The sequence below is a fragment of the Ceratotherium simum genome, chromosome 21 (assembly GCF_057802395.1).
Source record: "Ceratotherium simum simum isolate JZ-2026a chromosome 21, ASM5780239v1, whole genome shotgun sequence".
Taxonomy (NCBI): Eukaryota; Metazoa; Chordata; class Mammalia; order Perissodactyla; family Rhinocerotidae; genus Ceratotherium; species Ceratotherium simum.
Window position 1 is genome coordinate 15,495,846 of NC_141920.1, and position 22,708 is coordinate 15,518,553.

General features: G+C 54.0%; 2 protein-coding genes across 3 annotated transcripts; one reads left to right on the top strand and one right to left on the bottom strand.

Moving 5' to 3' along the window:
* The first annotated feature begins 6,560 nt into the window (after window positions 1–6,560).
* On the top strand, window positions 6,561–16,388 carry PLTP (phospholipid transfer protein). Of its 2 annotated transcripts, XM_004430321.3 has the most exons (16): window positions 6,561–6,655; window positions 7,261–7,371; window positions 7,453–7,552; window positions 8,303–8,431; window positions 8,705–8,860; window positions 9,854–9,917; window positions 10,001–10,064; window positions 10,768–10,859; window positions 12,088–12,264; window positions 12,346–12,405; window positions 13,566–13,730; window positions 13,825–13,892; window positions 15,255–15,297; window positions 15,399–15,462; window positions 15,542–15,618; window positions 16,052–16,388. In XM_004430321.3, exons 2-16 carry the CDS (start codon window positions 7,272–7,274, stop codon window positions 16,181–16,183), a joined length of 1,491 nt encoding a protein of 496 aa, XP_004430378.1. In that variant the 5' UTR covers window positions 6,561–6,655; window positions 7,261–7,271; the 3' UTR covers window positions 16,184–16,388. The 2 variants fall into 2 exon arrangements, with proteins under 2 accessions (XP_004430378.1, XP_087301318.1); XM_087445192.1 differs by lacking the exon at window positions 13,566–13,730.
* Window positions 16,321–22,691, bottom strand: CTSA (cathepsin A). The gene is made up of 15 exons (XM_087445193.1): window positions 22,626–22,691; window positions 22,227–22,411; window positions 21,941–22,052; window positions 21,607–21,657; window positions 21,433–21,519; window positions 21,037–21,192; window positions 20,614–20,705; window positions 20,177–20,261; window positions 19,500–19,591; window positions 19,340–19,418; window positions 19,113–19,252; window positions 18,026–18,101; window positions 17,294–17,383; window positions 17,012–17,119; window positions 16,321–16,756 (listed from the first exon to the last, which is right to left on the bottom strand). The coding sequence occupies exons 2-15, from the start codon at window positions 22,409–22,411 to the stop codon at window positions 16,673–16,675; spliced, it is 1,437 nt and encodes a 478-aa protein (XP_087301319.1). The 5' UTR covers window positions 22,626–22,691; the 3' UTR covers window positions 16,321–16,672.
* Window positions 22,692–22,708: the final 17 nt, after the last annotated feature.

A 22,708-nucleotide genomic window follows, 5' to 3' on the forward strand; every position in this document is an offset into this window, starting at 1 on the left:
TGCACCATTTTACATTCCTAGCAGCAATGTATGAGGGTTCTAGTTCCTCCATATCCTTGCCAATACTTGTTATTGTCAGTCTTTTTTATTATATTCTGCCAAGGATCTTCTTTTAAAACACCCACCAATGCCTAGGCTCCACCCCAAACCAACTAAATCAGAATCTTGGGGTTTGGAGCCCAGAAATAGGTATTTAAAGCAAAACAAAACAAAACAACAACCTCCCTACTTTTTTTTGTGTGTGTGTGAGGAAGATCAGCCCTGAGCTAACATCCATGCTAATCCTCCTCTTTTTGCTGAGGAAGACCGGCTTTGAGCTAACATCTATTGCCAATCCTCCTCCTTTTTTTCCCCAAAACCCCAGTAGATAGTTGTATGTCATAGCTGCACATCCTTCTAGTTGCTGTATGTGGGACGCGGCCTCAGCATGGCTGGAGAAACGGTGCGTCGGTGCGCGCCCGGGATCCGAACCCGGGCAGTCACTAGTGGAGCGCGCGCACTTGACCGCCAAGCCACGGGGCCAGCCCCAACACCCTCCCTACTTTAAAAGCTGCTAATGTGCAGAAGGGTTGAGAAGCAGTGGTGTAACTTTAGGCCTGAAGTTCTGTCCCACAGGGCCCTGGGAGGAAGCTCAAACTGGCCAGCAGCCTCTGCCACACCAGGAAACATGGGCTTGGGGGAGGGAAACAAAACGCCCCCGCCCCGCAAGAAGGCACATGTACAGTCCGGGGGCAGATGGGACTATTGGAAAGTGAGACGAAGGGGCCTGGGAGTGGATTGGGTCAAGGAGTCCGGATTTTACCACAGCCAGCTGAGATCCTGAGAGGTCACCTCCCACGACCTCAGGGACTGTCCAGGCCTCTGAAGAGATTAGGAAAGTATGACATTCCTGGCTGCAGACCAGCTCCAGATAACCCTGGGGAAATGTGAGGACATGGGTGGTGCCAGCAGGAGGCATTGGGAGCTCAAAGGCTCTGGGGGGGAATTAGGCCAGGGCCACACAGTCCAGGATGCAGTCTTCTCCTTTTGAAGGGTCTGCAGGCGGTGATAACCACCCACTTTCCCTGTGCTGGGCACGGGGGATACAGCGATGAATAAGTGTCAGGCTCCTACCCCCACGGAGCTGATAGTCTACTGGGAGAAACAGGCAGTAAAGAATTAAACAGAATGACAGGTAATGATGGGGAGGGGGCCTCTCAGTGGGAGTGACATTTGAGTAGAGAGCTGAGTGAATGAGGGCAGCTAACTATGCAAAGGTCTGTGCACTGACATATCTGGCAGAGGGAAGAGTTCATGGAAAGCTTGAGGCTGAGTGAACTGGTGTGTTCCAAACCGTGGTAGAAGATGGAGTTGGAGAGGAAGGTAGGCAGGAGCTGGATCACCAAGAATCTTTCGAGGATCAACGCCAGAGTCCGGGTTTTATTCTGTGTGCAATGGGGAGCGAATGGAGGGTTTTGAGCAGGAGAGTAAAATGCTGTGATTTCTGTTTTTTAGAGATCACTGTGGTTAGTGCAGGGAGACTAGACCTATAGGGGCATAGTGAGGCAGGGAGATGAGGCCAGTTGTCCAGGTAAAAGATGGAAATGGCTTGGACTAGTGTTGGTGCAAATGGAGAGAAGTGTATAGAGGTGGGACATCTTTTGGCGTTAGAGACACCAGGATTTGCTGACATGGGGTAGAGGGAGAAAAGCAAGTGAAGGATGACTCCTACGTTTTGGACTTGAGCATCTGGGTGAAGGATGGTGCCATGAGCTGAGACGGAGAAGACTGAGAGAGGAGCAGAATTTGCTACCAGAGGTGGGGGGTGCTAAATATAGATTGAACTGGGAGGAAGAGCGGAGGGAGGCTGGAGGGCTGTGATGTCCTTTCCCACCTGGGGAGTCGGCAATCCTTGTTAGATCAAAGCCTGTGTATGTTGGGCCCCCCTCAAAGCCTGTGTATCAGAGCATCTCGGAAAAATGCAAGATGCTGGAATGTGTTGGGTGCTTCTAGCAACCTTTAGGAAGGCCCTGCAAAAAAGAGACAAGCTTAAGCTGAAGATGGTGGCCCAATCTTATTATCAAAAGGAAAGGTCACTACCTCTTATTGCCCCCTCCCTTCAGTTACTTTGAAATTTTATTACTGGTTTGTGAACTCCAGACATCTAGACAGCCCTGCTACAGCTCCTCCACTCCTTCCTCTAAACAGTGAGAGGCTGGGAATCCCGTGCTGAGTGACTAATGAAAGCAAGACAGGAGGCTTAGAGGACCGTGGAGAAAAAGGCACCCATGAGTCAGAGTCAGCTAGCAGATTGCAAAAGGCAAAGAAACTGGAAAGGAGGGTGAAGCGTGAAGAAAACAAACAAGAAAGCAACCAGAGAGGACGAGTGAGGTGCTCGAGGTCAACATCTGAGCTGAGCTGGAGAGGGACCAGGGACAGGGGGGCAGAGGACCTGGGAGCTGGGGAAGTAACACCCCATGAGAAGCTTTGGAATCCTTGAGTTTCAAACCTAGAAGGGCCTTCAGGGACCAGGTGGCCGGCTCCTTCCGCAGAGAAAGGAACTGGTCTGCAAGGAGAAAATGGAAAAGAAAAGGAGAAACTAAAAGACCAGGCCTCCAAGTTTTAGAATCTACAGAAAGGCAGTCAACAGCTCCACCCTGGCTGAACTCAGAAAGCCCCAGGCCTTGATTTCTCTTCATCCCACTTGGTAAATGTCTGGCCCCCATGGGGGCAGTTCTGTCCAGCTGCTTTCTGGAAACAGGTGGTCCTTCCACCTGTTTGGGGAGATGTAATCAGAGTCTCCTAGTCTGACGTCTCTTCCCCATCCCCACCCCTCCCCTCATTCCAACTGGGTCCCCATCACATGTTCGCAGGCACACCCATGTTGACCAGCACAGGCACACGCTGCAGTGCTCATGGGCTCAGGCAGAGGGAGAGGGAGGGGTCATTTCCTGAGGGGTAGCTTGAGGGGTGTTGGGGTGGGGAATGGTCGGGAGGGGAGATGGGCTGATGCAGCTTCTCCAAGCCACGCAAGGATCCAAGGAAAACACAGCTGGAGACAGGGAGAGGAAGGGGGGAGCCAGGCTCCTCGTGTTGACATCTTGGGCAGAAATCCAACTTGGTATCCTGTGGTCAGTGGGGCCTGTGTTTACTTACTGGGACCAGTTACTTCCTCCTGCTCTACCTCAGTTTCCCAATCTGCAAAACAGGGGCAATAATAGCTACCTCAAGGGATTGCTGTGAGGATTAAATGGGATCATTCAGAAAGAGAGACAATAGAGTGGAGTGGTGAAGAGCACGGGCTTGGGAGCCAGACTGACTTGAGCTAATTACTTCACCTCTCTGGGCCTCAGTTTCCTCATCTGTAAAATGGGGGTGATGATGCCTATCTTAGAGGATGTGATGAGGTGTAAGTGAGTTAGTATTTGTAAAGCACTTTTTGTTTGTTAAACAACTAGCTAATACAAATAACCCGAGACATTGATTGAGACCTTCAGTGTGCCAAGTACTAGGTTTAGCACCTTATATACTTTAGCACATTAAAATCTCACTGCCACCCAGAGAGGTAGGCAGGTACTAGATCATTCCCATTTTACAGATATGGAAACTGAGGCTCATAAAGAGATTGCCTCTAGAACAGGAGTTGGCAAACTATGATCCATGGGCCAAATTCAGCAAGCAGCCTGTTCATTTAAGTATTGTTTATGGGTGCTTCCAGGCTACAAGGGTAGAGTTGAACAGCTATGACAGAGACGGTAGGGCCTGCAAAGCCTAAAATATGTATTATTTGGCCCTTTCCAGGAACAGATTGCTGACCGCTGCTCTAGAAAATGGCAGAAGCAGGATCTGAACCAGGACTGTCCGATTCTGAAGCGCTTATCTGCTTTGCTATCCCGATTTTTGGCAATATCACTGTGCTACGTGCCCAACAGAGACTAGAAAAGCATTTTTTTCCTGTCCCTTTGAGTGCTGGGAAGTCTCCGCTTCCCTCTTCAAAGCCAGAAGTGAAAGTGGAAATGGATTTGGGGATTCTAATCTCTCCGTCCTTCAAATCAAGGGTGAGGACTCGGGCAGGCTGCGAAAGCCCCTCCTGGGCTGCACATCTGCCAGTATCACTCTGAGGTGGGAGGGTTGGGGGCACAAGTTTTGGGAGAAAGAGGAAACCCATGTGACGGAGAGGGGCTGGCTGACTGGGCAAGTCCCTGCGATCAAGGCCAGCGATCGCACGTTCATGTCCCCCAGCCCAGGTCAGGGCTGTATTTAGAGTCAGCTGGACTGAGACTAACACGGTGCAGAAGGGGATAAAGACTCCTGGGTGATGTAGGTATTGCACGCTCCCCAGGGAGATTTGAGGGCTCCTGACCAGTTCAGTCACTCAGCAAACACGTATTCAGTACCTACTCTGTGCCAGGCTCTGGGAATAAGTGGTGAACCAGATCCCAGCTCTCATGGAGGCAGACCATGCCTCCATTAACCAATAACTTAATAAACCAATATTAAATAGTAATAAGATCTATAAAGAAAATAAACCAGGCTGATGTGATTGAGACTATCTACTAGGTAGGCAGTGAAGGGCTCTCTGGAGAAGTGCCATTTAAGCTGAGACCAAAATGACAAGCAGCCAGCTGTGGGAAGATCAGGTGGAAAAGCATTCCAAGCAGAGGGAACAGTAAGTGCAAAGGCCTTGAGGAGGAAGACTTTAATTTGTGTGTACAAGGAACCAAAAGGCCAGTGTGGCCTTTCATCCTGCTGAATGAAAAAGGGTGAGAGTGGTGGGAGATGAGACAGGGGTAGGCCCTATCGCAGGCCTGGAAATCAGGGCCTGGAGGCAGGAGTTTATTCCAAGTGTGATGAAAAGCCACTGGATGATGGCTAATGATACTGATGATTGTAGCTAACATTTTAGGAGCCCTTATTAAATGCCAGGTGCTTATTAAGCCCTTTCAATGTATTAACTTCTTTAATCCTCACAAGCAATCCAGACGAGGAAACAGTGGCCCCGAGAGGTTGAACCACTGGCCCAAGTTCACATAGCTACATTTAAAGCTCCCTGGGGCTGCTGTGGGGACAGTGAATTACAGGGACAAGACCCTGTCGGAGGCAACAATGATAGAAAGACAGAGCTTGCATTTAAGTTAAGAGAATGAGAGAAAACATCCACTAGGTTTTCTGCTTGAGCCAGCTCCAGGGAGGGTTACTAGAGTTCAAAGGCATTTAGGGCACTTCCTCCTGTGGATATCCTTAGCACTGTCTCTCTTCCTCTCCTACACCCTTTCTGTCTTGTTCGCTTGTGGTTTGTGCCCCTAATCATAACAGCTAGCATTTTGGGGTGCTAATGATGTGCCATGTACCACATACTACATCCATTTAATTTATTCTTGCAATAATCTTCTTGTTTCCGTTTAGGATGAGGAAATTGAGGCTCAGGGCTGCTTAAGTAAGGGGTCTAAGAATTGGATGCAAGAATTGACAGCCTAGGATTTAACCCTGGTCTGTCAGACACAGGAGTCTAAGCACTTAACTACTGGGCTATAAGCACTCACCTCCCACACTTCCACGAACATTCTATGGGTTCCCCCATAGCAGCCACAATATGGTCTTACCTCTAGTTTCCTGCTAAAGTGGGTTCATAATAGTGCCGACCTCCCAGGTTAAGGTTAAATAAGTTAATCTAGATCTGGGGTGACCAACCATCCTGGTTTGCCTGGGACTGAGGGGGCTTCCGGGAAGGGAGACTTTCAGTTTCAAAGCCGGGAAAGTCCTGGGCAAAGCAGGACAACTTGGTCATCCTGCCTAGATGAGTACTTGGTGCTATGTGTTCAGGGGACACGAATCATTACTGCTTCTCCTTTTCTCTTTCACCCATTTGACAACAAAAAGGTAGCAAGCACCTACTCTATGCCTGTCTTAGGAGCTGGGGACACCGTAGGCAGTAGATGGGGGTACTGTGTGGATAACCTAGCTCCAAAAAAATCTATGGTCCCTGGGGAAACACCAAACCTCCTTCTGCGGCCTGTGCAGTATCCTTTTGGGCTGGCGGCACTTGCTTGGACCCCAGTGGGAGAGGCCTCTGGGCCCTTAAGGTCCCCAGGTAGTGACATGGAGACATTTAGGGGGTCCCATAGTGAAGCCTGGCAAGGAGGGGTCTTGAGATGGTTGTGGAGGGAAAGGAAGGAAAAAATGTGCCTTAGGCATTGACTTTGTGGCTCGCCCCGGGCTGCAGTAAAGACCTAAGAGGTAATACCTATTATCAGACACATTTTGATGGATGAGGAAACTGAGGCTCAGTGACCTAAGTGACTTGCCCAGGATCGCGCAGGAAGAGATGGATAATTGGAATTTGAACCAAGGTCCCAGTGAAGCAGAGTTGCTGGGCGGGCTGACTCCTGCATTTCCCTCCCTCCTGCCCGGCTTGGGTCCCCCACTTGTCTTGACAGCAGCCAGGCTTGTCACGGGGCTTCGTACAGCCCTCTCCACCCTCCGGGCTGCCAGCGTCCCGCCCCGTCCCCTCCCAACCCCCGGGGGAGGAGGGGAGAGCGGGAAAGAGGAGGGGGGTCGGGGAGGCCCGCTTTATAAAGGCGGTTGGAACCGCGCTGCCTGCCAGACCCCGCCGCCCGGATCCCCTGCTCTCCCCGCCGCCCCACGTGACCGCGCCGACCCCCAGCTCCACCGCAGAGTGAGTTGGGGCGCGTCCCCATCCACCCCCAGACCCTCGCCGAACGGCGTGGCCCCCTGAACCCGGAGTGGGGAGGAGATCCCATGAAAGAGGGCGCTGAGATGGGGGCACCAGGCAGAATCCCCATGGCAGAGATTTAGGACCCGGAGGAGCTGGGAGACCCAGGAGCCCGAGGTCGGGCCGGCCGTCCCCTCTCCTCCCCCAGCGCGGGGCCTGGGAGACCGCAAGCCACCCCCCAGGAATGCGCGTGCAGTCGTTCCCATGGTAACGTGCAAGCCGCGCTCGCCCTCCACTAAAGGAAAGGGGAGGTTATTGTGGGGGGGTAGTCCTCAGAGGTCCAAACTCGTCACGCGGCGGTTGCACGAGGGAACCGATGTCCCCTCCCCCTCCGCGTGCCCCCAGTCCTCTGAGAGCCAGAGCGCAAGTTGCATCGCTTCTCTGAGCCTCAGTTTCCGCATCTGCCAAATGGAAGCAATATTATTGGTTCCAAGTTCCCCGAAGAGCTATCTGAGGGTAACGATCCGGCCCAGCCCCCTCTTCTGGCTGGACATCCGAGGAGTGGGTTTTAGCGGCCGGATGACTCTGCGACCCCACCCCACCCCCAGGCCCCCTCGCCATGGCCCTCTTTGAGGCCCTCTTCCTAACGCTGCTGGCGGGCGCTCACGCCGAGCTCCCTGGCTGCAAGATCCGCATCACCTCCAAGGCGCTGGAGCTGGGTAAGGCGCGGGGGCGGGCGGGGCTGGGTGGGGTCACCCCAACAGTGGGCGCAGGAGCTGAGGGTCTCGCTGTGGCCCCAGTGAAGCAGGAGGGGCTTCGCTTTCTGGAGCAAGAGCTGGAGACTATCACCATTCCAGACCTTCGGGGCAGAGAAGGCAGCTTCTACTACAACATCTCTGAGTAAGTGGGGGCCCGGGGGCGGGGCCTTGGGGCCTGGGGGCGGGGCATCGACGGTGGGGGCGGGGCTTAGGAACTACTACGGGGTCTCGGGAGACTGGAAGGCTGAGTGAAGTGGGCGTGGCCAAATCGGCGAGTCAAGACTTAAGCAACAGGATGGGGCGGGAAAGATAAAGGCCAAGCCTGCCAACATAGGCGGGACCAAGCTGATGGGCGTGGGCTAGATGTAGGCGGGACCAAGAGAAGCGGAGCGGAGGCCGCGGAATTGAGGCTTGGCCAAAGAGCACCAGAGAGGCGGAGTCAAGAAACTTGCCAACGGATGAGAGTGGGGTCTAGGGTACCCAGGTGGAAAGTCCAGGGCAGCAAGAGATAAAGGCCTAGGACGGGGGGGACAGAGGAACTGGGAAATGAAGCAGAGCTTAGATGATGGAGACAAAATCAAAGGACTCGGTTAAGAGACCAGGTCTAGCAACCCCAGTGTGTGGGAGGGAAGGGAGTGCAGACAACAAGACTTCCAGGAGAAGGGGTGAAGCTCACTTTTAACACCTGGGTCAGGAGAAGCTCATCTCTGAGCCACCCAAGTGCAAGTTTGAGCCGCTCAAGTTGGGCACTTGAGGAGCAATTGAGGAAGGCATTCCACCCACCCCAGCGTCCTCAGGCCTGGACTGGAAGAGGAAGGAATGAATTTCCTGTGGTTGGGTGGGGGGCGTCCCCTCTTCATGGTCCTGCATCTGACCCCGAGGCCTCACGCAGGGTGAAGGTCTCGGAGCTGCAGCTGACATCCTCCGAGCTCCATTTCCAGCCAGAGCAGGAGCTGATGCTACAAATCACCGACGCCTCCTTGGGGCTGCGCTTCCGGAGACAGCTTCTCTACTGGTTCTTGTGAGGAGCTGACCCCCTCAGGGGAGTGGAGGATGGGTCAGAAGGGCTGGGGGTGCTCTGGGGCTGTGGGCAATCCCTTAGCCTTTCTGAGTCTCAGTTTCTTCATCTGTACAATAGGGACAATCATACCCACGTGGTAAGAGTTGATAGGGTTTGGTAGAATGTCTGGTAAACCGTGCAGAAGTGAAGCCTTATTAAGAGGTATCGCGACGTATGGGGCAGTGAAGACTCTGTCAAGCTCCGAGCTGGGGCGAACATTAATCCCCCCGGCAGCTATGATGCGGGCTATATCAACGCCTCCGCCGAGGGCGTGTCCATCCGCACCGCTTTGCTGCTCTCCCGCGATCCCACTGGCCGGATCAAAGTGTCCAACGTCTCCTGCCAGGCCTCTGTCTCCAGAATGCACGCAGCCTTCGGGGGAACGTTCAAGTAAGCCCCATCCCCAACCCCAGCGCCCCCACTTTGAGCCCCACAGCCAATGCAGAGTGCACAGGCTTAGGCGTCAGACCAATTGGGTCCAAATCTCAGCGCCATCACTTCCTGGCTGTGTGACTTTGGCCAAGTCACTGAAGCTCTGTGCCTCGATTGCCACATTGGTAAAATGGGAATGATAATAGAACCTATTTTAGAAGATGTTGTGAGGACTATTTGCGTTAATATATTACTAACATATAAAACATTTAGAAAAGTATCTGGCATATAATAAGTGGCTAGCCACTTAGATAAGAGTAATCACGAGAATGAGTGTGCTTAGTGAGTGTGCACTGGGTTCTCAGTAATTGGTAGCTCTTACTAACAATAACAAAAACAATAACATAGTTCCAGGTTTGGGGCTGAGAAGGGGACTTTGTGCTGGTTCTGGAAGAGGGTGGGGGAGAGAAGATGGTGGATTCATCATCTGGCATTGGTACCCTGTCAACTTTTTATTTATTCAACAAACAAAATGTATGCCAGGCCCTGAGGGTTCAGAAAGGGGCTCAGAGCCCGGCTGGAGGGACAAAACATTTGTCACTGGGGCCTTGAGAGAGGGACTAAGCAAGTACTCTGGGGGTTCAGAGGAGGGTAATCTGGGAAGACTGCCTGGAAGAGGAAGCATTGGAGCCCAGATGGGGATATATAGGACTGGAGCATTGAGGGTGGAAGGGAGGGCAGCAGTAAACATATGGAGGTGGGGATGCCAGAGCAGGTCTGAGGAACTGTGGGGAGATTCATTTGGCTGGTGGGGGACAGGGGTAGAACAGGAGGTCTTGAGAATCAGCCTAGAGAGGGGATCTGGGCCCGAGTGATGGAAAACCTCCGTTAAAGAGCTGGTAATCCAGGTCAAAGTTGAGATGTCCCCTCTATCTCTCTGGTCACTGTGATTTCCTCTGGACCTGGATTGAGGCAGGGTCTGGGCTTCCCTGGCCTCTCCTCTCTTTACAGGCAAGTGTATGAAATCCTTTCCACGTTCATCACCTCAGGGATGCGCTTCCTCCTCAACCAGCAGGTGTGGGGAGTGGGAGTGGGAGGGACAGTGGGAGTGGGCATACCCTCTCTTCTGAAGGCCCTGACTCTGCCCCCACCTCCCAGATCTGCCCTGTGCTCTACCACACAGGGACGGTGCTGCTCAACTCCCTTCTGGACACCGTGCCTGGTGAGTTGGCGCTGGTGGGCCGGGGAGCTCTGGGCCAGCACTGGGGCTGGAGGGGGGACAAGGAGGAGGCTGGGTGCGCAGCTGTCAGGCAGCACCTCCGAGCAGGTCCTTTCCAAGCCCTGCTGTGGAACAGCCCTGGGTTCAAATGCGGCCACTGCGGCCGCCTTGCTGTGTGACCGTGGGTAAGGACTCACTTCTCCCTGGGCCTTGGTTTCCTCGACTGGCTGGCGATGCCTCCTCTGGGGTTGCTGTGAGGATTAACCGAGGGGATGGTTGTCACGGTCCTTGATATGTGCTTGCTGATCCTTGGAGTCCCCTTTGTGTGCATCACCTGGCACTTAATAGGTGCTCAGTTAACGTGAATTCCCTTCTCCTAAGCTGTGACCTCTGTCTGCTGTGGGGCAGAGATCATCACGCCCCACACACAGGGCATGGGAAGGGCGGGGGGAGCCAGGGAAGCCAAGGAGGGAAGGGAATCCCTTGCCATCTTGTTCTGTGATTTGGTGAAACCTTTGTCGTAGTAGAAGTAGTGATAATAATAAGAATAGCTAACATTGTTGAGCACATACTGCACACCAGGCATTAAGTCCACATAAAACTAATCAGATCCGGGAAGTATTGTAATCCCCATCTGATGGGGCCCAGAAGGGTAAGCATCTTGCCCAGCATCACACAGCCTGAGTGACTTGGGCCCTCCCCACAGTGCGCAGTTCTGTGGATGAGCTCGTCGGCATTGACTACTCTCTCCTGAAGGATCCTGCAGCCTCCGCCAGCAGCCTGGACATGGACTTCCGGGTGAGCTGCCCGGCTGGTGTGTCACCTCTGACCTCACCAGACTCCGTCCATCTCCCCTGGGTTGCTGGTTTGTCTTCCTAAAGCATAGCTCTCATGAGGCCACGCCATTGCTGAGAATGCCGTGGCTCCCCCTTGCCTGCAGAATTAGGTTCAACTCCTGGGTCTGGCATTCGAGCCTTGTTAATCTTGTCTGGCCCCACTTTTCTTTTTTTTTTTTTTTTTTTTTAAAGATTTTATTTTTTTCCCCCCAAAGCCCCAGTAGATAGTTGTATGTCATAGCTGCACATCCTTCTAGTTGCTGTATGTGGGACTCGGCCTCAGGATGGACGGAGAAGTGGTGCCTCGATGCGCACCCGGGATCCGAACCCGGGCCACCAGCATCGCAGCGCGCGCACTTAACCACCAAGCCACAGGGCCGGCCCGTGGCCCCACTTTTCTAACTTCAACCTGTTCCTCTGCAGCTTACTCTTTCCCAAATATGCCCCTTGCTTCCTACCTCAGGGCCTTTGCTCATGCACCGCCTTTCCCCATCTTCCCTGAAGGAGTTGGACATAGAGCTCTATGTACATAATTTCATCCTCGCACAACCCTGTCAGTCCGGTACTAACATACTCATTTTAGGGATGTGGAGTCTTGCTCAGAGAGGTGACGTCACTTTTCTAAGGCCACACAGCAAGTATGTGGCCAAGCCCTTTGCTCCTCCAAGAGGAGTGTAGCAGTTTCAGCGCATGGACTGGAGCTAGGATGTCTGAAGTTCAGATCCTGGCTCTGCCACTTGCCAGCTGTGGGACCTTAAGCAAGTGGCTTAACCTTTCTGTGCCTGTTTCCTGATATGTAAATAGAAATAGCACAGTAAGAAAACACATCTCATGGGGTGTTATGTGAATTAAAGGAGTTGGTCTATATAAAGGGCACGGAAGAATTACTACGTATATGTACGCAGCAGTGATTATCATCACTGCCATCTAGCTTTTAAGGCCCACTCAAATGCCACCCCCTCCTTGAACCCTTTCCGGAGCCTCCCTTCTCCAGTCTGCTGGGACTGCTCCCTTGCAGCACTCCAGCCGCCCTCCTTCCCATGCCTTTTAAGAAATATGCTTGTGAGTCCCCCAAGGACGACAACTGGGTTCGACTCCCTACCATACCCCCTAGTGCCTAGCCCAGGGCCTGGAGACATCTGGGTGCTGGGCCAGTCTGCCTTGACCCTGACCCTGACCCCCGACCCCAGGGGGCCTTCTTTCCCCTGGCCGAGGGGAACTGGAGCATGCCCAACCGGGCGGTGGAGCCCCAGCTGCAGGAGGAGGAGCGCATGGTGTACGTGGCCTTCTCTGAGTTCTTCTTCGACTCCGCCATGGAGAGCTACTTCCGGGCGGGGGCCCTGCGGCTGTCACTGGTGGGGGACAAGGTATGCCAGGGTCTGTTTGTGGGATGGGCTAGAGGGGGCCTGTGATGGAACTCCTGCCTCACCCCCAGTTCCCCGGTCCAGGTGCCCCAAGAGCTGGACATGCTACTGAGAGCCTCCTACTTTGGGAACATCTTCCTACTGGTGAGTGTCGGCGGGAGGTAGGAAGGTGGCGGGGTGGGTGGGCACACCAGTGAGGTGTGCAGGCGGAGGCCCCCAGCAGCAGCCAAGGTGTAGACAGAAGGCCTGGCCTCTTGCCTGACCAGTCGCCTCACCCTGCCAAGCCCGTTTCCAAGTCTGTGAAGGGGGCTCGCTACTGCCTACCCCGTCTTCTCCATGAAGCCATGGTGAGGATGGGCTGAGAGCCCGAGCTCTGCCAGTGTGGGGGCTTTAACAACGACTGATGTATTATTCTTTTTGCTTATTTTTGCGTGTTTAATGGGGAGAGGGAGTGGGAGTTAAAAATTTACAAAGAAGTATTTCAGTGATCATTAAAGGCCTTGTACTCAGTTCAGTTTTGTGAATGCTAAAGCTGGGAATTTGAACCTGGATTTGAATCTGTGACTCCAGGTCACACTGGCTCTCTCTACACTATACAACCTCCCAGGGTTGTCACGAGGATTAAATGAATTAATACAGGTAAGCAATTAGAACAGCAGCTGGTACAGAATAAGTGCTCAGTAAACACTAGCTGCTATTATTGCTGTCATTATCATCATCATCATCAACAAACTAATGGCCAAGCATTGTTAGGAGCATGGACTCTGTTGCCAGACTGCCTGTGTCTGATTCCCAGTTCTGCGACTGAATAACTACATAACCTTAGACAAGTTCCTTAACCTCTCTGTGCCTCAATTTCCCCATCTCAAAAATTAGTATAATAGTACCTGCCTCACCTGGTCATTGTGAGGTTTAAATGAGCTAACACACCTGAAGTGTTTGGTGAAGAGTAAGCACTTGGTCACTGCCTAGAGAAGAAATAGCATAGCCGTTGAGAGAAAGGAGATATGGCAGGGGGCTGGCATATTTAATGCGAAGAGACTGTCCCCAGGAGTCTGGATTGGAGATGGATCCTGAATACTGAGAACTTAGGAAAGCAGAAAGAGAAGGAAGGAGACGGTCCTTTGTGTGAGCAAAGGCACAGAGGCTGGACACAGTTCTGGAGGGTTCAGGAAGCCAGACCAGTCTTCATACTTGTCAGTCTCTGGGCTCCAGAGGGCAGAGTGCGAGCCACACCCTCCTCCCCGGAGGCGCACCAGGGAACAGATGTGGGACCTGACCCGCCCTCCCTGCCCTATCCCCAGAGCCCGGCAGTGATCGACTCCCCACTGAAGCTGGAGCTGCAGGTCGTGGCTCCACCGCGCTGCACCATCAAGCCCTCGGGTACCACCATCTCCGTCACTGCCAGTGTCACCATCACCCTGGTCCCGCCCAACCTGCCCGAGGTCCAGCTGTCCAGCATGACCATGGTGCGGGCACCAGAGTGGGGGCTGCCGAGGGTCAGGGAGAAGTGGGCTGTGGACCCTTTGGGTCAGTAACACCCCCTTCCCCACTTTCCTGAAGGATGCCCGTCTCAGCGCCAAGATGGCACTCCGGGGGAAGGCGCTGCGCACGCAGCTGGACCTGCGCAGGTACGCAGATGTCCGCAAGCCCTTAACCTCTCTGAGCCTCAGTGTCTTCAGGATATCACACCTGCCCAACAGAACTGGGGAGCTAAAATTCAGTCATACCTATAAGCCACTGGAGTCTGTCTTTGTTAATGCGTAAAATGTGCTTTATTCGAGTGTAACTTCTCTGCATTCTCTCACGACCCGGAGGCAGGCAGAGCAGGTATTATAAGAGATGACCAAACAGGCCCAGCAAGGTTAAGTGCATGCCCACAGTCACACAGCAAAGAGCATAAGGACATGGGTTTTGGCAGAAACTTCAGCACAACTTAGCTTTGTGATCTTAAGTCATTTCATCTTTCTAAGCCTCATTTTCTTCATGTGTTAAAATATAGATAATAGTAGCATCTACTTTCTAGGGCTGTGCTATTCAATATGGTAGACACTAGCCACAGGTGGCTATTTACATTTAAATTAATTATAATTAAATAGTTCCTCAGTCGCACTAGCCACATGTATCTAGTGGTTGCTGCGTGGACAGCACAGACAGAGAACATTTTATGGAAAGTTCTTTTGGACGGCATTGTTCTAGGGGGTTAAATGAGATAATGCAGGGTAGTGGTTAAGAGCCTAGATTCTAGAGGTAGGTTCTGCCATTTACCAGCTGTGTGACCTTAGGCAAATGATTTAACCTCTCTGGGCCTCATTTGCCTCATCTAAAAAGTGCAAATCAGGGCCGGCCCAGTGGCGCAGTGGTTAAGTGCGCACGCTTCAGTGGCCCGGGGTTTGGATCCTGGGCGCGCACCAAAGCATCACTTGTCAAGCCATGCTGTGGGCGGCATCCCATATAAAGTGGAGGAAGATGGGCATGGATGTTAGCCCAGGGCTAATCTTCCTCAGCAAAAAGAGGAAGATTGGCATTGGATGTTAGCTCAGGGCTGATCTTCCTCACACACACACACAAAAAAGTGCAAATCATTATAGTCCCTACTTCTTAGGGTTGTTATGCGGGTTAAATCAGTTGGCATTTTAAAATATCTTAATAATATTTAACTTTTTCAAACATGTTTAGTATCTGGCAGGGAGTAAGCACTGTAAGTCTTGTTAAATAAAAATAAACACATGCAAAGCTATCAGCAGAAGTCTGGCATATGGGAAGGGCTCAACAAACAAAAAGCAGGAGACTTGGAGAAAAGGAGACACAAAGAGGGAGAAATGACTCACCCAAGAGTATCCACCTGCAAAGTGGTAGAACCCCCTGGAAAGGTGTACAGGGGGGACATCTAAGACTGAACGTCAGGGGCCTCTGGTGGGTTGGCCTGGGTGGCCTGAGGAGTGGGGAGCTTCCAGGGCTCGTCCCACTGGGCGCTTCTTTCTCCCCCACAGGTTCCGCATCTACTCCAACCAGTCTGCGCTGGAGTCGCTGGCAGTGAGTTGGGAGTAGTGGGTGGGCTGAGTCTGGGGTTAGGGTGGGCAGTGAAGGCAAGCCCCCTACTTCCCCACCCTGACTTCACCCCTCCTCCTTCCCAGCTGATCCCGCTACAGGCCCCTCTGAAGACCATGCTGCAGATTGGGGTGATGCCCATGCTCAACGGTATGGTTGGGGGGGAGGAGGGAGGAGGAGAGAGGTGAGCTGGGTGGGCCCAGATTGAGCCAGCTCTTCCCACCCACAGAGCGGACCTGGCGGGGGGTGCAGATCCCACTGCCCGAGGGCATGGACTTTGTGCGTGAAGTGGTGACGAACCATGCGGTAAGTGGGGGCGTGATGGGCAAGGGGGGCAGAGCCTTCCCCTCCCTCTACAGCTCCCCAGCGCCCTCCACGACTTGACTTCAGCTCCTCCCTTATCAATTGTCCCCTCCCATTTTGATCTTAATCAGACTCCTCCAGCCCTTTGCACAGGCTGTGCCCTCTCCTTGGGACACTCTTCCTTGATTCCACTCCCAAAGCCTACTAATCTTTCAGGTCTTAGCCAAGAGGTCACCTCCTCCAGGAAGCCTTCCTTGACCCCCACAGGCTCTGCTCCTGCTGCCTGTATTTCAACACCCTTCACATGGAGTTATAAGAACCACTTTGCTGCTCCCCTAGATTGAGAACCCAAGCCAAGGATGCTCTGTCCCCTTATCTCTAAACTCTGGCCTCAGTAATGTAATGAATAGACTCCACTCTCTGCCCCAACACACAGGGCTTCCTCACCGTTGGGGCCGACCTCCACTTTGCCAAAGGGCTGCGAGAGGTGATTGAGAAGAACAGGCCTACTGAAACCAGGGACCCCACGGCATCCAGTGCCCCACCACCCTCCACAGCAGCGGTCTGAGCCCTCAACCTCCACCCTGGCAGCTACATTCAGGACTCTAAGGCCTCTCAGGCCCTCCCTCACCCGCTCCCAGCCTATAGTGATGAACCTGTCACTGTCCTCTCTAACCCCCAGTGCCACAGAAAAGACAGGGTTTTAAGCTGTACACAATTTATTTCCATAATCACAGTCAATCTATCAATTATAGTCCCTCCATTCCCTCCCAGTGGGCTGTCCTGAGCTCTTTTGTGTTCCTGGGGTGGGATCAGTGCATTAAGGGCGTTCTTTAAGCAGAGAGGGGGCCAGGCCCCACCCCCGTCAGGAATAAAGTGCTAACTCCCCCAGACTGTCTCTATGAGGCACTGGGGCCCAGTCTGGGATGCACAGGGCTGCGGAGAGGGTGGGCCAGTTCTGTGGCAGACATCAGCCCTGCAGGGGCATTTTGCATAAAGGAGACCTCCCTTCTAGCAAGAGAGGCTGGGAGGGCTGGTCCCTGCGGTCATCAGGTCATCAGTATGGCTGCTTATTCAAGAAACGGGAGAACATGGTGAAGGCAGCCAGGGGTTTATCGGTGGGGACCATGTGTCCGGCGCCCTGAGGAGAAGAGCTCTGTGAGATTCCCTCCCTGTATAACCCCTGCCCCTGGGCTGTCCCCTCATCCCACTGGATCCCTCTAGCCTGTGACCTTCCTCCTCCCCAACCCTTCCCCCAGCCCTCCCTACTTCCCACGCCCCTAGAAAACTTGCCCTTACAGGGGCCAGATGGTAACCCAGCATAAAATGAGGCCGTAGGAAAGGATGGGCGGATCCTGCCTCATTCCCTCTAGCCCTCGCCAGGCCCAGGCCTTACCTTGATGGTGAGAAAGGCTATGTGGGAGAACTCCTTCACGAAGCCAGCAATCTGTTGCTCCCCACTCTCCCCGTAGTTCACTAACCAGGGCCGGCGCTGTACCTCCATCTGCCCCACCAGGAAAGACTTAGCAGCCTGCAGCCATCCCATCATCTCTGCTCACAGCCACCAGCAAGCCCTCAGGGGCTGGGAACTCCCCAGGTTTGCCAGAGCCAGGCTGCCAAGCACACCCACCCTACCCCTGCACCCAGCCTCAACCAGGGGCCTGGATCCCTGCCTTACCTTCTGGTTGAGGGAATCCACAAACCACTCGTCCCCCATGAAGTTGCAGGCCATGTCCACATCTCCGTTGTATAGAAGGATCCGGTATTTCTGGAGCAGGATGGGGAAAAATGGAGGGTCTGCAACAAGCCCAGGCCCCAGCCCTTTCCTGGTTCAAGCCCTACCCTCAGGAGATTCAGTAGCATGAACCAGGAAATGCTCATGGGTTCTGACTGCTTCCTACATGTCCAGTGCTGTACTAAATGCTTTTCCTATGAAGGTAGATACCATTATTAACCCCATTTTACGGGTGGGAAAACCAAGTCTCAAGATATTTGAGAAGCTTGCCCAGGGCCACGTGGCTAGTAAAGGGATTTGTACTCAGGCAGTCTGACCCCAGAAGCCATGCTCTCACCACTGTGCTGTACAGAACCCGGTCCTAACCTGGCTCTGCCAGTGCCTGCCAGGCAACCTTGGACAAGGCCCTCTCCCATTTGTAACACGATCCAACTACTCTCCTTACCCTAAAGGCTCCTTGGCTGATGCAAACCCCTCAGCTTCCTAGCAGGGGTGGGGACAAAGCCAGGTTCAAATCCTGACCCTGCCAACCCCAGGACCTCGAGCCAGTGACTTCATCTCTTGGAGATCCAGCTTCCCTTGTCCTGAGTGGTGCTCCAAAGGGGCCCCCGCCTTGCCATGCTGCCCCAGGGTCCTGGGGCTGCTGGTGGACCCAGCTGTGCTGCTCCCACTCACCTGTGTGGTGAGCAGCTTAAGGTACTGGGAGTACATGCTTTGGTAGAGACGGCGGTACTGTACATTCACCAGGAAGCTGCAGGAGCACGTGGGCAGGGAGACAGGGAGCGGGAGAAAGAGTCAACAGATCAAACGCCTCTCCTTTCCCCAAGCTCCAAGCCTAGGAGGCAGACAGCTGAGATTCAGTCCTCCCCTTGGGTGTGTCACCTCTCTAGGACTTACCTAGATGGGGGTGCTGGAATTCAGAAGTCCTCAACCCACCCCCATTTAGAAATGTATAGGGACACTTTGGTTGTTTCAAGGCTGGGATACAACGGGCATTAATGTGTAGGGGCTAGCAGGTGTGAGAGCCATGGCATATAATAGTAGGGCCTGGGCACTGACCAATCAGAATGGACCTGAGTGGCCCGTGCTGTGCCAGATGTCACTCTTTTACTTGCAGGGTCATAAGTGATGGGGGCAGCTGGGGATGGTATTGGAGCGGGGGTGAGGGCAGGGGGGTTGGGAGAGTGTCTGTTTACTAACTGTTCTGTGGCAGTAATTGATATTTTAACAACCAGGGTGGCCATTTAAGAATGAACTGGCTGGGCCAGCCCCGTGGCTTAGCCGTTAAGTGCGCGCGCTCCGCTACTGGCGGCCCAGGTCCGGATCCCGGGCGTGCACCGACACACTGCTTCTCCGGCCATGCTGAGACCGCGTCCCACATACAGCAACTAGAAGGATGTGCAACTGTGACATACAACTATCTACTGGGGCTTTGGGGGGAAAAAAAAAAAGGAGGAGGATTGGCAATAGATGTGAGCTCAGAGCCGGTCTTTCCCAGCAAAAAGAGGAAGATTCAGCAGGATGTCAGCTTAGGGCTGATCTTCCTTACACACACACAAAAAAGAATGAACTGGCTGAATATCAATCAATGTAGGGGTCAGGGATGTTGAACAACCAGTACAACAACTCATTGTCATGCCCTGAATGTCCGTAGTGCCCCCATTGAGAAACCTTAGCCAAAGAATCCCCGGGAACCTTTCTGATGCCCACGAGCCCCAAAAGCCTGCCACCCCCAAGGCCACAAGTGGCTGCACAGCCTCACTTGCACACATCCCACTGGGGCAGCTGCTTGGGGATGTGGAGGGCCTTCCGCACGTAAGGGTTGTTGAGGTAGGTGGAGGCAGCTGTGGTGTTGGTGCAGGGGGGATCCATGCGCACCTTCTTCTCAGAACGCAGCAGTCCCTGGGGGGCACAGACAGCATCGGGGTCTTCGCTTCCCTGCCCGGCCCATCCTCACCCTGCCGGGAAGAAGCCCATGCCCTTGCACACCTGATACCACGTCCACTTGAGTGGCAGGTGAGTGAAGATGTTGCCCAAATCCTGGATCACGATAGTGCCCCCCTCATACCTGCAAGTGAAGTGAGGGGATGGGTGCCTGAGCCTCCAGAAGGGGCTGGGGTTGGCCTGAGGGGCACATGGCAGGGCCTACCTTAAGTGGCTGGGCACCCCCCCAGCACATGGGGCGTAGAGGTTGTAGATGTTGAGGCCGGAGCTGGCCACGATGCGGGACACTTCCTGAAGCTGCAATGACACACCGAGCCACCATGCTTTATAGAACCCTTGCCTCTCCACGACCTCACCAACTTGTCCCCAGATTTCTTGCTCTCCTACTTCACCTTGTCATTACCCTCCCCCCACTTTTTTCACACGTAGGGAAACTGAGGCTGAGTAGAAGGAATCTGCCAGGCCTGGGTCCAAATCCTAGTGCCTCTACTTCCTAGCACTGTGACTTCAGGCAAGTGATTTCAACATTCTTGGCCTCCGTTTCCTCATCTGGAAAATGGGGATGATATGATCTCCCTTGAAGGAGAATCTTGAAGATTAGATAACCTACATTGATATAGTTCAGTCCAGTGCCTGGCACATCATAGATGTTTGATAAATGAGAAATCCTTTCTGAGGGGTTACAGGATCTGCCCAAAAGGCACAGGAAGTGGTGGTGGGAAGACATCCATAGACATGTATCCCAGAGAACACCAAACTGCTGAAGGACGCAGGATAGGAGAGCAATGGGGGGTGGGGGAGAGGGCATCCCCAGGGAGGGGATGTGGTCCTATTCTTAGGATTGGGGGTGTCGGGGTGACACAGGTGGGGGCAGAACTTCACATTGGTCACGCATTCTGGGTCTTTGTTGTCGTAGAAGTTACACTTGTCTTGAGAGCAGCAGTGGGTCTGGAGGGAAGACCAAAGCCTGTAGGAGATGAAAGTGTTTAGGCCCTTGGTGGACAGAGAAGGCGAGCACCACCTTCTCCCTCCAACCTCTCATCACGACCTGACCCCAGGAGAGTAGGAAATATATCACAGCGGGGGATGTAGGTCCCAAAACTAGCCAACCCAAGGCCATACTGCCAGCCCTCCTGAGTCCCTTTAAATTCTGATCTCTATTCTTTGGCCTTTCAGCACCAAACCATTCCAGCAACCCCAGCCCCCACCTTCCGCTCATAAACCAGGGTAGGACCTGGGATATCATGTGCCTGGAGGACAGACTGAGATCTCATGACCTGCCCCATCCTGGAGATTGCTCAACTGCCTACTCCCCATACCTGTTCCCCAGAAGGCCATGGTAGTAGGCGAAATAGACCAGGGAGTTGTCATTCTGCTCATAGGAGGAAAGTCCATTGCCCACAGCCAGCCCCTGTGAAACACCCAGGGCATTCAGCTCATCTGGAAGGTGAGGTGGAGGAGCCTCCCTTCACCTGCACCCAGATCATCAGCAATCTGGAAGCTGAAACTCAGAGTGGTTTGTGGGGGTGGGGCAAGGAGACCACTGAACATAAAGAACAGAGCTGGTAGCCTGACAGGTGAGCTTCCTGCCATGGGAGGCACACGAGCAGAGACAGGCCGGCTAGTGGCAAGGATGTTATGAAGGACACTGGGTTGGATGGAGGAGTTGACCTGTCTGACCTTGCTAACCACAAGGCTATGACCACAAATTGCCTCCCTTCCCTCCTGCAGCTGCCCTGCACCTGAAGGTTCATGCTGGGGTCCTCCATGACCAGCATAGCCAGGGTGGGGATGTAGATGCCAGCATAACTCTCTCCCGTCAGGAAAAGCTCGTTGTTCTCGTACTCCGGAAAGAGGCGGAAGAAATCTTTCAGGGCCTCAAAATTGCTCTGGGCGACCTGGGGACAGTAGGATAGAGGGAATCGGAAGGCTCTGGTATGTGACCTAGAAAGAACCTCAGAGATAATGACACCCACCCACCCTGTTTGTGCAAGAGGAAGTGACATGGCCGAGACTATACCACATAGCATGTGATGGAGCCAAAAATGGACGCCAAGGCCATGCTCTTTCTCTCCCCACATCACGCCATCTTTAGAGAACCAGGGAGGCTGGGGCACCTGGGCAGGCACCAGACTCACCTCAGTGTCATTGGTCACGTAATACTTGTCATCAGAGTAGGAGAAGCCCACTCCGGCTGGGGACTCGAGGTACAACACGTTGGCAATCTAGGGGGGGAGGAACCAAGCTGAAGAGGACTCCCCACCCCATCCAAGTACCCAGACTCCCCACAGGACCCACAGCCCCGGCTATACCAGGTTCCAAGAATAGGGGTTGTACTCCAGGGTGGTACCGTCTGGCTGGATCTGAGGAAAGAGATGACTGATTAAGTCCCAAGGGCCAACTGGGTGGAGGGAAAGGGCCACCGTACTGGACACTTTACATTCAGGCAAAACCCGAGAGGTATAGACGGTCAAGTCGAGCAAGGTACAGATGAAGAAACTGAGGCTCAGGAAAAGGGCACATTTTTGGAAAATCACCAAGTCCTTTTCTCCCTCTTCCCCAGCCTTTTCCTTTGGGAACTATCCCCCCCCCCCGCCCCCACTCCCCTTTCCTGGGTTATAGAGGGGAGAGCTGCTTTCCACTCACCAGGAAGGGGCCATGCTCTGTGAGGAGGCCATCTAGGGAGCTGCAGCCCGGCCCTCCGTTGAGCCAAAGCACCACAGGGCTGCTCTTGGGATCCTTCTGGGATTCCACAAACCTGGGAGGGGAGTCAGGGCAGGGTGGGTGCAGGTGGGGGAACCCCTTCCAGCCCTCCTGCTCCCAGTCTCCCCAGGGGTCTTTAGAACCCCTCCCCCCGCGCTCCACGTCATCTCCCCTGGTGGGCGCCGCAGGTCCCCCCCCCAACCGCGCCCTGGGAGGGAGCGCCGCAGACCAGTAGTGGAGGTGCTTGGAGCCCGAGCCTCTGAGGTAGCCGGAGTACTGGCGGAAGGACGGCTGCTTGGCCAGCCCGGGCAGGCACTGGATCTCATCTTCTTGAGGGGCTGCCTCGCCTCGGGGCGCCCAGGATAGCAGCAGCAGCAGCAGGAAGAACGGCGGCGACAGCGCGGCTCTTACCATCTGTGGGAGGAAGCGGGTGCCTGCTGTTGACTCGCGCCCGCACTCCTCTGCGCTTCCGTGCAGCCGTCCCTGGGGAGGAGCTGGGGGCGCATCGGCGAAGGAAACCGGGGTCCCAGCCCCAGCTCCCACCCGCCGAGCCTCCTCCGCCCGGCACCGTGCGCCGCGCTCCGCCCGGGGGCTCCGCGATCCCTCCCAGCCTCCGGAGTCCTCTCACCCCTGCTCCCCGCGTCCGTGCTTTCCAGGAGGTGCCCGGCGACAGAGGTCATGTGTACTCGGAGTCACGTGTGCTCCGGCATC

What these genes read in the sequence shown, in the direction of transcription:
- CTSA (XM_087445193.1), bottom strand. Translation starts at nt 22,411, where the DNA reads ATGGTAAGAGCCGCGCTGTCGCCGCCGTTCTTCCTGCTGCTGCTGCTG. An exon ending in ACCCCTATTCTTGGAACCTG is followed by an intron (nt 21,520 to 21,606) that starts GTATAGCCGGGG and finishes CTCCCCCCCTAG; the next exon opens with ATTGCCAACGTGTTGTACCT. An exon ending in TAGCCTTTCTCACCATCAAG is followed by an intron (nt 16,757 to 17,011) that starts GTAAGGCCTGGG and finishes TCTTCTCCTCAG; the next exon opens with GGCGCCGGACACATGGTCCC.
- PLTP (XM_004430321.3), top strand. Translation starts at nt 7,272, where the DNA reads ATGGCCCTCTTTGAGGCCCTCTTCCTAACGCTGCTGGCGGGCGCTCAC. An exon ending in GCTTCCTCCTCAACCAGCAG is followed by an intron (nt 9,918 to 10,000) that starts GTGTGGGGAGTG and finishes CCCACCTCCCAG; the next exon opens with ATCTGCCCTGTGCTCTACCA. An exon ending in GCCTGGACATGGACTTCCGG is followed by an intron (nt 10,860 to 12,087) that starts GTGAGCTGCCCG and finishes CCCCGACCCCAG; the next exon opens with GGGGCCTTCTTTCCCCTGGC.